General features: G+C 45.3%; 1 protein-coding gene across 1 annotated transcript; it reads left to right on the top strand.

The window, feature by feature from the left end:
• Positions 1-490: 490 nt before the first annotated feature.
• On the top strand, positions 491-14,046 carry LOC122936060 (zinc finger protein 501-like). The gene is made up of 3 exons (XM_044292062.1): positions 491-514; positions 598-721; positions 12,705-14,046. Exons 1-3 carry the CDS (start codon positions 491-493, stop codon positions 14,009-14,011), a joined length of 1,455 nt encoding a protein of 484 aa, XP_044147997.1. The 3' UTR covers positions 14,012-14,046.
• The last annotated feature ends 464 nt before the right edge of the window (positions 14,047-14,510 follow it).

The following is a 14,510-nucleotide window of genomic DNA, read 5'->3' as shown; positions in this document are numbered from 1 at the left end:
GGAGCCATGAGGAGGGAAGTAGGCAGGTTGTCCCCAGGAGATGGCGGCAGTGTGGCCTGGAGGGAGGATTTCTACCACTAGTCTGACATCTAGATGATACTAGAAGAAGGAGACCTCTACTACGTCTAGAGGAAAGAAGGCTTCTCCACAACATAGAGGAGGAGTCTTTTCTGTAAGAGCAGGGGGACTATGGAGCTCTCTGCCAGAGGGGGGGGGGGGGGGGGGAATTCTCTAGAAGAGTCCAGAAGGGGCTGGAGGGGAAGAACATTCCAGCTTCTAGGGACTAGATTACTGGAGATGGGGCCATGATCCCGGGAGGGATTCTGAGGGGAGATCTGGAGTCAGTGTCTCTCTCCATCCACAGGATTACACCCTAGTGAAGAAGACATCGGGGAGGACTCCCATCATCCAGGAGTCAGGAGGGTGGACCCCCATCACAGAGCTTCCCCCCCTGATACATGAGCAGAAGATCCTAGAACTCACCCACAAGATGATGGAGCTGCTGACTGGAGAGGTGACACTGCTGGGAATACTGGGAGGTTCTCCAGTAACAGCACTGGAGGGGTCTGGGTGATGACGGTGTCATTGTGTTGTCAGGTTCCTGTACGGTGTCAGGATGTGGCGGTGTATTTCTCCATGGAGGAGTGGGAGTATATAGAAGGACAGGAGGATCTGTACGAGGAGGCCATGATGGAGGAGCTCCGGCCTCTGACATTTCCAGGTAGGAGGAGACGAGTGAAAGCCTTAAAGGGAATGTGTTATGAGGAAATGTCGTGTTGTTTCAGTTTTATATTTTTTGCTCTACCTTGATGTCTCCTATCACAGTAGGAGGTTTGTAGTTGAGCAGTGTAGGGTGGATTTTCATAGGGCCTAACAACGTGGATGGGACAGGTGCTGGACAGACTTCTATGTCCTTGTTAACCTGATAGTGACCACGTGCCAAATATAAATACTGTTGGCGTCCTTCCTGTTGGGGGGGGGGGGGGGCGGAGGGCGGCATCCTATTGGAATGGGTTCTGTTGGGACAAAAATTACTACTATATATACTACTTATAATCATCTTTATTTATATAGCACCAACATATTCCGCAGCGCTTCACAATCAGGGGATTCAAGTACAAACAGAGTCATAAATAACAGAGCTGCAAAACGGCCAAGAATTAGAACAAGAAGAGAGAGGGCCCTGCGCACAAGAGCTTACAATCTATGAGGACATCGGGTGACACAGAAGTCCATGTTTTGTACAATGGTCCGGCCATCCTAACACAATAGGGAAGTAGATATAAGGCTGCATGGGCCATCACCAGCTGGTATCTGTAGTGCTCCTGAGTGTATGGGGTGTGGTGGAGACTGATAGATCAGGTTCAGAAGAATGAAGGAGGGTCATAGAAACATATAAACATAGAATGTGTCGGCAGATAAGACCCATGTGGCCCATCTAGTCTGCCCAATATACTGAATCCTATGGATAGCCCCCGGCCCTATCTTATATGAAGGATGGCCTTATGCCTATCCCATGCATGCTTAAACTCCTCCACTGTATTTGCAGCTACCACTTCTGCAGGAAGGCTATTCCCTGCATCCACTACTCTCTCAGTAAAGTAATACTTCCTGATATTACTTTTAAACCTTTGCCCCTCTAATTTAAAACTGTGTCCTCTTGTGGTAGTTTTTCTTCTTTTAAATCTTCTCTCCTCCTTTACCTTGTTGATTTCCTTTATGTATTTAGCCGTCTCTCTCATCTCCCCTCTGTCTCTTCTTTCTTCCAAGCTCTACATGTTAAGGTCCTTTCATCTTTCCTGGTAAGTTTTATCCTGCAATCCATGGACCAGTTTAGTAGCTCTTCTCTGAACTCTCTCCAAAGTATCGATATCCAGTACTGCGCACAATACTCCAGATGAGGTCTCACTAGTGCTCTGTAGAGCGGCATGAGCGCCCCCCTCTGTCTACTGGTAATGCCTCTCCCTATACACCCCAGCATTCTGCTAGCATCTCCTGCTGCTCTATGACATTGTCTTCCCACCTTTAAGTCTTCTGAAATAATTACTCCTAAATCCCTTTCCTCAGATACTGAGGTCAGGACTGTGTCAAATATTCTATATTCTGCCCTTGGGTTTTTACGCCCCAGGTGCATTATCTTGCACTTATCCACATTAAATTTCAGTTGCCAGAGTTCTGACCATTCTTCTAGTTTTCCTAAATCCTTTTCCATTTGGCGTTTCCCTCCAGGAACATCAACCCTGTTACATATCTTAGTGTCATCAGCAAAAAGACCCACCTTACCATCAAGGCCTTTTGCAATATCACTTATGAAGATATTAAACAAAATTGGTCCCAGTACAGATCCCTGTGGAATCCCACTGGTAACATGACCTTGTTTTGAATGTTCTCCATTGACTACAACCCTCTGTTGTCTGTCACTCAGCCACTGCCTAATCCACTCAACAATATGGGAGTCCATGCTCAATGACTGCACTTTATTGATAAGTCTTCTATGTGGGACAGTGTCAAAAGCCTTACTAAAGTCTAGATATGCGATGTCTACTGCACCTCCACCGTCTATTATTTTAGTCACCCAGTCAAAAAAATCTATAAGATTAGTTTGACATGATCTCCCTGAAGTAAACCCATGCTGTTTTTCATCTTGCAATCCATGGGATTTTAGATGTTCCACAATCCTCTCCTTTAGTAGGGTTTCCATTAATTTGCCTACTATTGATGTCAGACTCACTGGTCTATAGTTGCTCGATTCCTCCCTACTACCTTTCTTGTGAATGGGCACGACATTTGCCAATTTCCAATCTTCCGGGACGACTCCTGTTACTAATGATTGGTTAAATAAATCTGTTAACGGTTTTGCCAGCTCACCACTAAGCTCTTTTAATAATTCTGGGTGTATCTCATCAGGCCCCTGTGACTTATTTGTCTTCACTTTAGACAGCAAACTTAGAACATCTTCCTCTGTAAAGACACATGCATCAAACGATTTAATAGTCATCCTTTCTAGTGGAGGTCCTTCTTCTTTTTCTTTTGTAAAAACTGAACAGAAGTATTCATTAAGGCAGTCGGCTAGCCCTTTATTCTCTTCTACATACCTTCCGTCCTTTATTTTTAATTTAGTTATTCCTTGTTTTAATTTCCTTTTTTCATTTATATATCTGAAGAATGTCTTATCCCCTTTTTTCATAGACTGAGCTAGTTTTTCTTCTGCCTGCACTTTAGAAGTTCTTATAACTTGCTTGGCCTCTTTCTGCCTAATCTTGTAGATTTCCTTATCTTCATTGCTCTGTTTTTTTTTATAATTAATGGAGATCAGTCAGATCAGGGCATGAGATAGACCAACCTAACAAAAGTGTTTTTACACAGCGCCTAAAACTGTGGATGTATTACTTGACCTAAGTGCTTGGGGTAGAGCATTCCAGAGAACTGGTGCAGCTCGGTTTAGAGTTGGGCTGAGTTGAAGCCTGAAGAGAGGGTTGACTGTGGATGTAGTGAGGTGAGTAGAAGCCTGGACAGAGGGGCAGCTGTGGATGTAGTGAGGTGAGTAGAAGCCTGGACAGAGGGGCGGCTGTGGATGTAGTGAGGTAAGTAGTAGCCTGGACAGAGGGGCGGCTGTGGATGTAGTGAGGTAAGTAGAAGCCTGAAGAGAGGGTTGACTGTGGATGTAGTGAGGTGAGTAGAAGCCTGAAGAGAGGGTTGACTGTGGATGTAGTGAGGTGAGTAGTAGCCTGGACAGAGGGGCGGCTGTGGATGTAGTGAGGTGAGTAGAAGCCTGGACTGAGGGGTGGCTGTGGATGTAGTGAGGTGAGTAGAAGCCTGGACAGAGGGGTGGCTGTGGATGTAGTGAGGTGAGTAGAAGCCTGGACTGAGGGGTAGCTGTGGATATAGTGAGGTGAGTAGAAGCCTGGACAGAGCGGCGGCTGTGGATGTAGTGAGGTGAGTAGTAGTCTGGACAGAGGGGCGGCTGTGGATGTAGTGAGGTGAGTAGTGGCCTGGACAGAGGGGCGGCTGTGGATGTAGTGAGGTGAGTAGAAGCCTGTACAGAGGGGCGGCTGTGGATGTAGTGAGGTGAGTAGAAGCCTGGACAGAGGATCGGCTGTGGATGTAGTGAGGTAAGTAGAAGCCTGAAGAGAGGGTTGACTGTGGATGTAGTGAGGTGAGTAGAAGCCTGAAGAGAGGGTTGACTGTGGATGTAGTGAGGTGAGTAGTACCCTGGACAGAGGGGCAGCTGTGGATGTAGTGAGGTAAGTAGAAGCCTGGACTGAGGGGCGGCTGTGGATGTAGTGAGGTGAGTAGTAGCCTGGACAGAGGGGCGGCTGTGGATGTAGTGAGGTGAGTAGAAGCCTGGACAGAGGGGCGGCTATGGATGTAGTGATGTGAGTAGTAGACTGGACAGAGGGGCGGCTGTGGATGTAGTGAGGTGAGTAGTAGACTGGACAGAGGGGGACTGTGGATATAGGGAGGTGAGTAGAAGCCTGGACAGAGGGGCGGCTGTGGATGCAGTGAGGTGAGTAGAAGTCTGGACAGAGGGGTGGCTGTGGATGTAGTGAGGTGAGTAGAAGCCTAGACAGAGGGGCGGCTGTGGATGTAGTGAGGTAAGTAGAAGTCTGGACAGAGGGGTGGCTGTGGATGTAGTGATGTGAGTAGAAGCCTGGACAGAGGGGCGGCTGTGGATGTAGTGAGGTCAGTAGAAGTCTGGACAGAGGGGAGGCTGTGGATGTATTGAGGTGAGTAGAAGCCTGGACAGAGGGGCGGCTGTGGATGTAGTGAGGTGAGTAGAAGCCTGGACAGAGGGGCAGCTGTGGATGTAGTGAGGTGAGTAGTAGCCTGGACAGAAGGGCGGCTGTGGATGTAGTGAGGTGAGTAGTAGACTAGACAGAGGGGCGGCTGTGGATATAGGGAGGTGAGTAGAAGCCTGGACAGAGGGGCGGCTGTGGATGCAGTGAGGTGAGTAGAAGTCTGGACAGAGGGGTGGCTGTGGATGTAGTGAGGTGAGTAGAAGCCTAGACAGAGGGGCGGCTGTGGATGTAGTGAGGTAAGTAGAAGTCTGGACAGAGGGGCGGCTGTGGATGTAGTGAGGTAAGTAGAAGTCTGGACAGAGGGGTGGCTGTGGATGTAGTGATGTGAGTAGTAGACTGGACAGAGGGGTGGCTGTGGATGTAGTGATGTGAGTAGTAGACTGGACAGAGGGGCGGCTGTGGATGTAGTGAGGTGAGTAGAAGCCTGGACAGAGAGGCAGCTGTGGATGTAGTGAGGTGAGTAGTAGCCTGGACAGAGGGGCGGCTGTGGATGTAGTGAGGTGAGTAGAAGCCTGGACAGAGGGGCGGCTGTGGATGTAGTGAGGTGAGTAGAAGCCTGGACAGAGGGGCGGCTGTGGATATAGTGAGGTAAGTAGAAGCCTGGACAGAGGGGCGGCTGTGGATGTAGTGAGGTGAGTAGAAGCCTGGACAGAGGGGCGGCTGTGGATATAGTGAGGTAAGTAGAAGCCTGGACAGAGAGGCAGCTGTGGATGTAGTGAGGTGAGTAGTAGCCTGGACAGAGGGGCGGCTGTGGATGTAGTGAGGTGAGTAGAAGCCTGGACAGAGGGGCGCCTGTGGATGTAGTGAGGTGAGTAGAAGCCTGGACAGAGGGGCGGCTGTGGATATAGTGAGGTAAGTAGAAGCCTGGACAGAGGGGTGGCTGTGGATATAGTGAGGGGAGTAGAAGTCTGGACAGAGGGGTGGCTGTGGATGTAGTGAGGTGAGTAGAAGCCTGGACAGAGGGGCGGCTGTGGATGTAGTGAGGTGAGTAGAAGCCTGGACAGAGGGGCGGCTGTGGATGTAGTGAGGTGAGTAGTAGTCTGGACAGAGGGGCGGCTGTGGATGTAGTGAGGTGAGTAGTAGCCTGGAGAGAGGATCGGCTGTGGATGTAGTGAGGTAAGTAGTAGCCTGGACAGAGGGGCAGCTGTGGATGTAGTGAGGTAAGTAGAAGCCTGGACAGAGGGACGGCTGTGGATTTAGTGAGGTAAGTAGAAGCCTGGACAGAGGGGCGGCTGTAGATGTAGTGAGGTGAGTAGAAGCCTGGACAGAGGGGCGGCTGTGGATGTAGTGAGGTAAGTAGTAGCCTGGACAGAGGGGCAGCTGTGGATGTAGTGAGGTAAGTAGAAGCCTGGACAGAGGGACGGCTGTGGATTTAGTGAGGTAAGTAGAAGCCTGGACAGAGGGGCGGCTGTAGATGTAGTGAGGTGAGTAGAAGCCTGGACAGAGGGGCGGCTGTGGATGTAGTGAGGTGAGTAGAAGCCTGGACAGAGGGGCGGCTGTGGATGTAGTGAGGTGAGTAGAAGCCTGGACAGAGGGGCGGCTGTGGATGTAGTGTTTCTGGATTTTGCAGAGGCTTTTGATCCTGTCCCTCATAGATGTTTAATAAGTAAAGTAAGGTCTATAGGATTGGAAAGTATAGTCTGTAATTGGATTTAAAACTGGCTGAAGGACCGTGTCCAGAGAGTTGTGGTCAATGATTCCTATTCAGAATGGTCATGGGCTATAAATGGTGACGCCAAGGTTCAATTATTACATTTATTTATTAATGCTATCGAGGATGGGGGTGAGTAGTGCTGTTTCTATTTTTGCAGATGACACTGAGCTGTGTAGTACTGTGCAGTCCATAAAAGATGCCCATGAAATACAAGCTGACTTGAACACTGGGCATCAACTTGGCAAATGAGGTTCAATGTGGATAACTGTTAAGTTCTGTATTTGGTAGTAATATTCTCCATTTATAATATGTCCTAGGAGCAGTAACACTGGAGAGTCACTTGTACAGAAGGATCGGGTACTAATAATCTACATACATCATATGTCCTAGGGGGAGTAACACTGGAGAGTCACTAATGCCAAACTAGGCAGTAAGACCTATCTTGACCCAGGTATAGTTTAAAACTTCACTTTTAATACTGAATATACTAAAACCTAAATATCAGTAGATCGGTGAGTGAATTGCTTATCTTTATTAGTTATTCCTACAAACCAAGGTTGTAGGAATAACTAATAAAGATAAGCAATTCACTCACCGATCTACTGATATTTAGGTTTTAGTATATTCAGTATTAAAAGTGAAGTTTTGAAAACTATACCTGGGTCAAGATAGGTCTTACTGCCTAGTTTGGCGTTAGTTAATACAGTTGTTATAATACCTTATCCAGGTTAGGTTCTAAATATGATTATACTGGAGAGTCACTTGTACAGAAGAATCTGGGTACTAATAATCTACATACATCATATGTCCTAGGGGGAGTAACACCGGAGAGTCACTTGTAGAGAAGGATTTGTTCTTGGGGTGCAAGTGCTGTGCTGAAAAGCCTTTAGTGGCTTCTATCTTTTCAAACAAGAAAAATATATTGTGAGGTCACTTCTGCAGTTATGTGTTGAAAGGGTACAGAAAGAAAAAAATATACGCACTTCAATGACTCTGTCATTATGCCACTCGGTGGCTTCCTCATACTGCTACCACCTTCACACTCTGTCTTTGTGCCACTCGGTGGCCTTCTCCTGATGCTGCTACTGCCACCTCCTGATGCTGCTGCTGCCGCTACTTCCAGACTGTCATTGTGCCACTCGGTGGCTTCATCATACTGCTGCCACCTCCACACTCGGTCATTGTGCCACTCGGTGGCCTCCTTGTACTGCTGACACCTCCACATTCCTTTATTGTGACACTCTGTGACTTCCTCATGCTGCTGCCACATCCACACTTGGTCAATGTGCCACTCAGTGGCCTCATACTGCTGCCAACTCTAGACTCTGTCATTGTGTCACTCTGTGACTTCCTCATGCTGCTGCCAAATCCATACTTGGTGATTGTGCCACTCGGTGGCCTCCTCATACTGCTGCCACCTCCACACTCGGTCATTGTGCCACTCTGTGGCCTCCTTGCTGACACCTCTAGAAGGAGGAGCACAGAGTAATGTAAAAAGCAGAGAGCAGGTCTCAAAGGAGAATACAGAGTAATGTAGAAGGCAGAGGAAAGGTTTACAAGGAGGAGTATTAGAGTGATGTAGAAGGCAGAAAACAGGTCTAGAAGGAGGAGCACAGAGTAATGTAAATCACACAAGACAGGTCTTGAAGGAGCAGCACAGCGTAATGTAGAAGGCAGTGGTCAGGTCTAGAAGGAGGAGAACAGAGTAATTTGGAAGAAAGAGGACAGGTCTAGAAAAAGTAGGACAGATTAATGTAGAAGGCAGAGGACACGTCTAGAATAAGGAGCACTGAGTAATTTGGAAGAAAGAGGACAGGTCTAGAAGAAGTAGGACAGATAAATGTAGAGGGCAGAGGACACATCTAGAATAAGGAGGACAGAGTAATGTAGAAGGCAGAGGATAGTCTAGAACAGTGATGGTGAAACAAAAATTCTAGGTGTTGTACATTAATTGAAATACAACTATTTGGGCCTCAGCACAATTATATCAAAAACACTTTGTTGGGCTATTGCTTGCTTTAAAACATAACTTTTACTAAGTTTGTTTTTAAAATAATGGGGAAACACTATCTATATTCATAAATTAACAGTGATAAATGTTGTACCTGTTGATGGACATTCCCTATACTGATATGGAATTTTCTTACCAGATCAGGGGATACAGTTCTGTCCAAACTACTCCCGTCTGTATAGGTCCAAACGGTTCAGGTACGCAGTTAGGCTCGTATTTGCTGAATGGAGTCTTCTATGGGACAGGGTCCTACCTAGCCCTAGATCTAATCCCTAATGGATGTATTGGGATTGGGGCTAATAGGCCCTGCCTAACAGAAATACAGAGCACCCGCCCCGATAGGGGCGACCCCGTCAGGAACCTTTCCCTGTAAGGGGCCTAAATCCCTTATGGATTCCCTCTCTATTGTCCCAACATGTTTCGTCCCACTATCTGGGGACTCATCAGGGGAGATATTCGATCTTGGAGGGTTAACTAAAGTAAAGGAAAAGGGAAAATATACACCAAGAACAGTCACAATTTGTCCCGATTGTATAATAAAAAGAAAAAAATGGGGGATCATATTAAATTGATCCAGAATTTACTAACCGCTTCAGTAGTTGTTCAGTTGAACGCGGAAGGTGTCGGATATATCGACAGGTCCGTTTTTCAGAGACACTAAAAAGACAGTGGTCCGTGTCCTGTTAAGATGCAGGGAAGTGTCTCCGGCATCTATGTCTCACCGCCTGTATTTTGTTGTCTCAGGAGGTTGGCGCTTAGTATCGCGCCGGTTTCCCTATTTAAGTCCCCCGCACTGATACAGCCCAGCGGCCTTTTCACTCCCACTCCCTGTGCGCTGGAACGAAGTAGGACAGATAAATGTAGAGGGCAGAGGACACATCTAGAATAAGGAGGACAGAGTAATGTAGAAGGCAGAGGATAGTCTAGAACAGTGATGGTGAACCATTTAGGGGCTGAGTGCCCAAACTGCAACCCAAAACCCACTTATTTATTGCAAAGTGCCAACACGGCAATTTACCCTGAATACTACAGTCCAGTATAGTATATCGTCCATGTACTTTACCATTTAGCTATAATATCCTGCCTACATTCAGTGTGCTGCCTGCGATGTGCATAGTGTACCCTGCACTGATGAATGGCAGGAAAAGTCATATTGGTACACCATAGACTTTTTCCAGGGTGCGGGTGCCCACAGAGAGGGCTCAGAGTGCCGCCTCTGGCACCCGTGCCATAGGTTCGCCACCACTGGTCTAGAAGAAGGAGGACAAAGTAATGTAGAAGGCAGAGGAAAGGTCTAGAAGGAGAAGCACAGAGTAATGTAGAAGGCAGAGGACAGGCCCAGAAGGAGGAGAACAGAGTAAAGTCTAGAAGGAGGAAACAGTAATGTAGAAGGCAGAGAACAGGTTTAGAAGGAGGACTACAGAATAATGTAGAAGGCAGAGGACAGGTCTGTAAGAAGGTGCACAGAGTAATTTGGAAGGCAGAGGGCAGGTCTAGAAGGAGGAGGACAAAATAATGTAGAAGGCAGAGGACACTTCTAGAATAAGGAGAACACAGTAATGTAGAAGGCAGAGGATAAGTCTAGAAGGAGGAGGACACAGTAATGTAAAAGGCAGAGGACAGGTCTAGAAGGAGAACAGAGTAATATAAAAGGCAGAAGACTGATCTAGAAGAAGGAAACAGTAACGTAGAAGGCAGAGGACAGATTTAGGAGGAGCACAGAGTAATGTAGAAGGCAGAGGTCAGGTCTAGATGGAGGAGGACAGAGTCATGTAGAAGGCAGAGGTCGGGTCTAGAAGGAGGTGCACAGAGTAATTTGGAAGGCAGAGGACAGGTCTAGAAGGAGGAGGACAGAATAATGTAGAAGGCAGAGGAAACTTCTAGAATAAGGAGGACCGAGTAATGTAGAAGGCAGAGAATAAGTCTAGAAGAAGGAGGACAGAGTAATGTAAGAAGGCAGAGGACAGGTTTAGAAGGAGGAGGACAGAATAATGAAGAAGGCAGAGGATAAGTCTAGAAGGAGGAGGACAGAGTAATGTAGAAGGTAGAGGAAGGGTCTAGAAGGAGGAGCACAAAATAATGTAAAAGGCAGAGGGAAGGTCTAGAAGGTGAGGCACAGAGTAATGTAGAAGACACAGGACAGGTCTTGAAGGAGGAGCTCAGAGTAATGTAGAAGGCAGAGATCGGGTCTAGAAGTAGGAGCACAGAGTAATATAGAAGGAAGAGATCGGGTCTAGAAGGAGGAGCACAGAGTAATGTAGAAGGCAGAGGACAGGTCCAGAAGGAGTACAGAGAAAGATCTTTTGACTATCGGACAAAAATGGTAAACCTAGCTGAGTTGTTTTCAGATGATAACAGTCTTTCATTGGTCGGCTTAAGCAATCGTTCATTTTGGTGGAGATCGTCCATTTTGATCATCTTCAGACTGTATGCGGCTGCTATCTCTTATCGCACTTGCAGACTTACCATTGCAGTAGGACTATGTGTCTCATAAATGTTAAATGATAGGTTTGTGGGTTTAGGAGGACTCCATTGTGTTCTTAGTTATTCTCGTTTGATTGGAGATTTCCGACCAGACTGATTATACAGATGATGAGGTTGCCTTCAATTTGCCATTTACATCCATAGACATTTTGGTCGCATCATCGCTGACATCGCTGTAAATGGCAGACACGTTTCTACTGACGTACAGGTTTCAGTCGGTAGAGTTGACCAGTACAGACACCAGTTTAGACAGACATTAAGCTGAGGGATAGAGATGGCTGGTCTTCTATCTGTAGATATAAAAGTTCTCGTACATAGTTAATACCACAAAGTTTGTCCTGTAAGCGTTCCTTACGCTGACTATATACAAAAAAATGACATATCAAAGCGCACAAAGTACACGCTCCCTCTGTCAAAATCTTAATATTTTTCAGGTCTTTTTAATTCTAAAATATAAGCATTACCTTAACCGAGGTTAGCGTCATGTTTCTCCTCTGCAATATTCCCCCTGTATTAAACCGACTCGCTCACAGGTCCTTCTGCACCTCTGCAATCCCTGTATCCTAAGGCCTGTTTCACACTGCCAGCACAGAGTGCATGGAGTGGGCTCCGGACTAGCTCCCTGCATGGTGGTGCTGGTTGTGTGTAAAGCGGACACTCGCCTTCAGCAGTTGGGATCAGAGATAATTCAGATCCCGGCTGTTTATCCACTCATATGCCATAGTCATTAGCAGCCTGAGTGGTCAGACAGGGCAGCACATGCGCTGGTTGCCGTCTTACAGCTCTCTTTACTCCCTGACAGAGGAAATCATTCGACTCTACAGTAAATATGTATTGCAGTGTAAAATACTTATGATCAATCATAGGTTCAAAAGTTTTGAAAATGGTGTTAATATAAAGTTTTTAAAAATATAAAAAACTGAGATATGTTAAAAGTTTAAACCGTCCCTGGTACATTATGTGGACATTACATGATGCCATCTAAGTCAGGGGAGAATAGAAAAGTAATGGCTCTTGGAAAGCAGAGAAGAAAAGAATGACTACAACAGAAAGGAGTTCATTCTCTTGATATTTTGTCATCCAGAAGACTCAACCAGTGGCCTCCGTATTGGGCATCCCCTGTCTAATCCCCCTCTGAAGGGACCTGGCAGGATGCCTAGCAGCACACTTACCTGAGCCCCAGGCTCTTTATAACCAGTGGCCCCCGTATTGGGCATCCCCTGTCTAATCCCCCTCTGAAGGGACCTGGCAGGATGCCTAGCAGCACACTTACCTGAGCCCCAGGCTCTTTATACAGACTGTACAACATTTTCAAAATTACTATTCTGTTCAGTACTCACAAGTGCACATCCCAAGACACTCCTTCTCTGTATCCAAAGATATAATAACCACTTTCTGCAGTGTCTGTGTCCGGAATCTGCCCACCAGTAGAGTCCTAACCTACCTCCCCTGAAACCTGACTTCTGCTCTCTGAGCAGTTGAAGTATAAGCGTGCCAATGTATTTGTAGGAATCTTAAATATCCTGACATAATAAAGAGATACGTCTCTAAAGTCCCGATGTCAAATGATCAGTTTTTTAGGCCAAAGACAAAAGTGAGTGATGGGCAATAAAAAGGAAGGACTTCTCCTTCCTGCTTGATCTGATATTGTCTTTGACTTAAAAACTGCACGTGTGTTTCCAGCCTAATAAGAAGAAGGTTATAAATTTGTGGCTTGAAAGAGCGAAATCACAAAATCTGCTTTAAATCCTAACAGGAAATCACAGTAAGAAGTCTGAGGGAACCTTCATGTTATCACTAGATTATAAAGATGATGAAGATATCAGACAGTGCTCTTCAGGAGAAAACCTCATTACCTATAATGTACAACCAAGAACTCATAGTGCAGATCCATCATATTATCCCCCAAATCATGAGGAACCTTCTCCTGATCAATCACAGATTGCTATCACAAGGCCAGACTTATTATATAATCCCCTAAATCATGAGGATCCTCCATCAGACCAATCACAAAATGTCATAAGTGCTGGGCAGAAAGGAGATGAAAGGTTTCAGTCTGGAGAATGTGGAAAACTGTTTCTGAAAAGCTCAAGTCTCTTTGCTCACAGAAGAATTCACACAGGAGAGAAACCATATTCATGTTCATTATGTGGGAAATGTTTTACAAGGAAATCAAATCTTATTATACATGAGAGAATTCACACAGGAGAGAAGCCATATTCATGTTCAGAGTGTGGAAAATATTTTGGTTTGAAATCAAATCTTATAATACACCAGAGAATTCACACAGGAGAGAAGCCATATTCATGTTCAGAGTGTGGGAAATGTTTCAAAGATAAATCAAATCTTATTACACATGAGAAACATCACACAGGAGGGAAGCCGTATTCATGTTCAGAATGTGGAAAATGTTTTACTGTAAAATCACATCTTATAAGACATGCACAAATTCACACAGGAGAGAAACAATTTTCTTGTTCAGAATGTGGAAAATCATTTATATATCATTCACATCTTGTTAGACATCTGAGAAGTCACACTGGAGTAAAGCCATATTCATGTTCAGAGTGTGAGAAATGCTTTACAGATAATTCAAACCTTGTTACACATGAAAGAATTCACACAGGAGAGAAGCCATATTCATGTTCAGAATGTGGGAAATGTTTTACAAATAAATCATATCTTGAAACACATCAGAGAAGTCACACAGGGGAGAAACCATTTTCTTGTCCAGAATGTGGAAAATGCTTTACAAATAAATCAGCTCTTATTATGCATAAGAAAACTCATACAGGAGAGAAGCCATATTCATGTCCAGAATGTGAGAAATGTTTTTTAAAGAAATCAAATCTTGTTTTACATGAGAGAACTCACACAGGAGAGAAACCATATTCATGCTCACTATGTGGGAAATGCTTTACAGACAAATCAACACTTGTCCGGCATGAGAGAATTCACACAGGAGTGAAACCATATTCATGTTCAGTATGTGAGAAATGTTTTACAAGTAAATCAAATCTTGTTACACATGAAAGAATTCACCCAGGAGAGAAGCCATTATGATGTACTGTATGAATAAAAGGAGGTTCCAGAACTCACTTTGTTGTGTTGTTTCTTTGTCTTTATTTACAACAGCAAGTTAGACATAAGGACAAATCCATCCACCAATGGCAATCGTTAACGCGTTTCAAACATACTGTTCTTAGTCGTAACAATAATGTGTGTGAGGACCGAGAGATTTATAGACAGGTTCCTCCCCTCCTCCCATCAAACCGCGGTGGGGGAGGGGGTCAATTCCAATCCATCAATCCTCAGACCAAACACACATTAACCTGTTATATGCATCTCATAAACCCAACCCCAAACCCAACAGGTGAATATTTACAAATATACATACATATATATAAAGCCAAGAGAAACAAGTTGATAACACGGCTCTCACCTGCTCCTTCTCTGCTATGAGCATGGAAGATAAACCGCACTTGGATGCAGGTAACTTGAAATCCAAAACAGAAAACGAACATCCAGCTCAATTTCGCAAAGGTTTAACGGTACTTTTTTA

Source organism: Bufo gargarizans, chromosome 4 (genome assembly GCF_014858855.1).
Source record: "Bufo gargarizans isolate SCDJY-AF-19 chromosome 4, ASM1485885v1, whole genome shotgun sequence".
In the NCBI taxonomy this organism is placed as follows: domain Eukaryota; kingdom Metazoa; phylum Chordata; class Amphibia; order Anura; family Bufonidae; genus Bufo; species Bufo gargarizans.
The sequence above is the reverse complement of the archived record's forward strand: the minus strand, read 5'-3'. Positions and strand labels throughout refer to the sequence as shown.

What these genes read in the sequence shown, in the direction of transcription:
- LOC122936060 (XM_044292062.1), top strand. Translation starts at nt 491, where the DNA reads ATGATGGAGCTGCTGACTGGAGAG. An exon ending in TGGAGCTGCTGACTGGAGAG is followed by an intron (nt 515 to 597) that starts GTGACACTGCTG and finishes TTGTGTTGTCAG; the next exon opens with GTTCCTGTACGGTGTCAGGA. An exon ending in CCGGCCTCTGACATTTCCAG is followed by an intron (nt 722 to 12,704) that starts GTAGGAGGAGAC and finishes AAATCCTAACAG; the next exon opens with GAAATCACAGTAAGAAGTCT.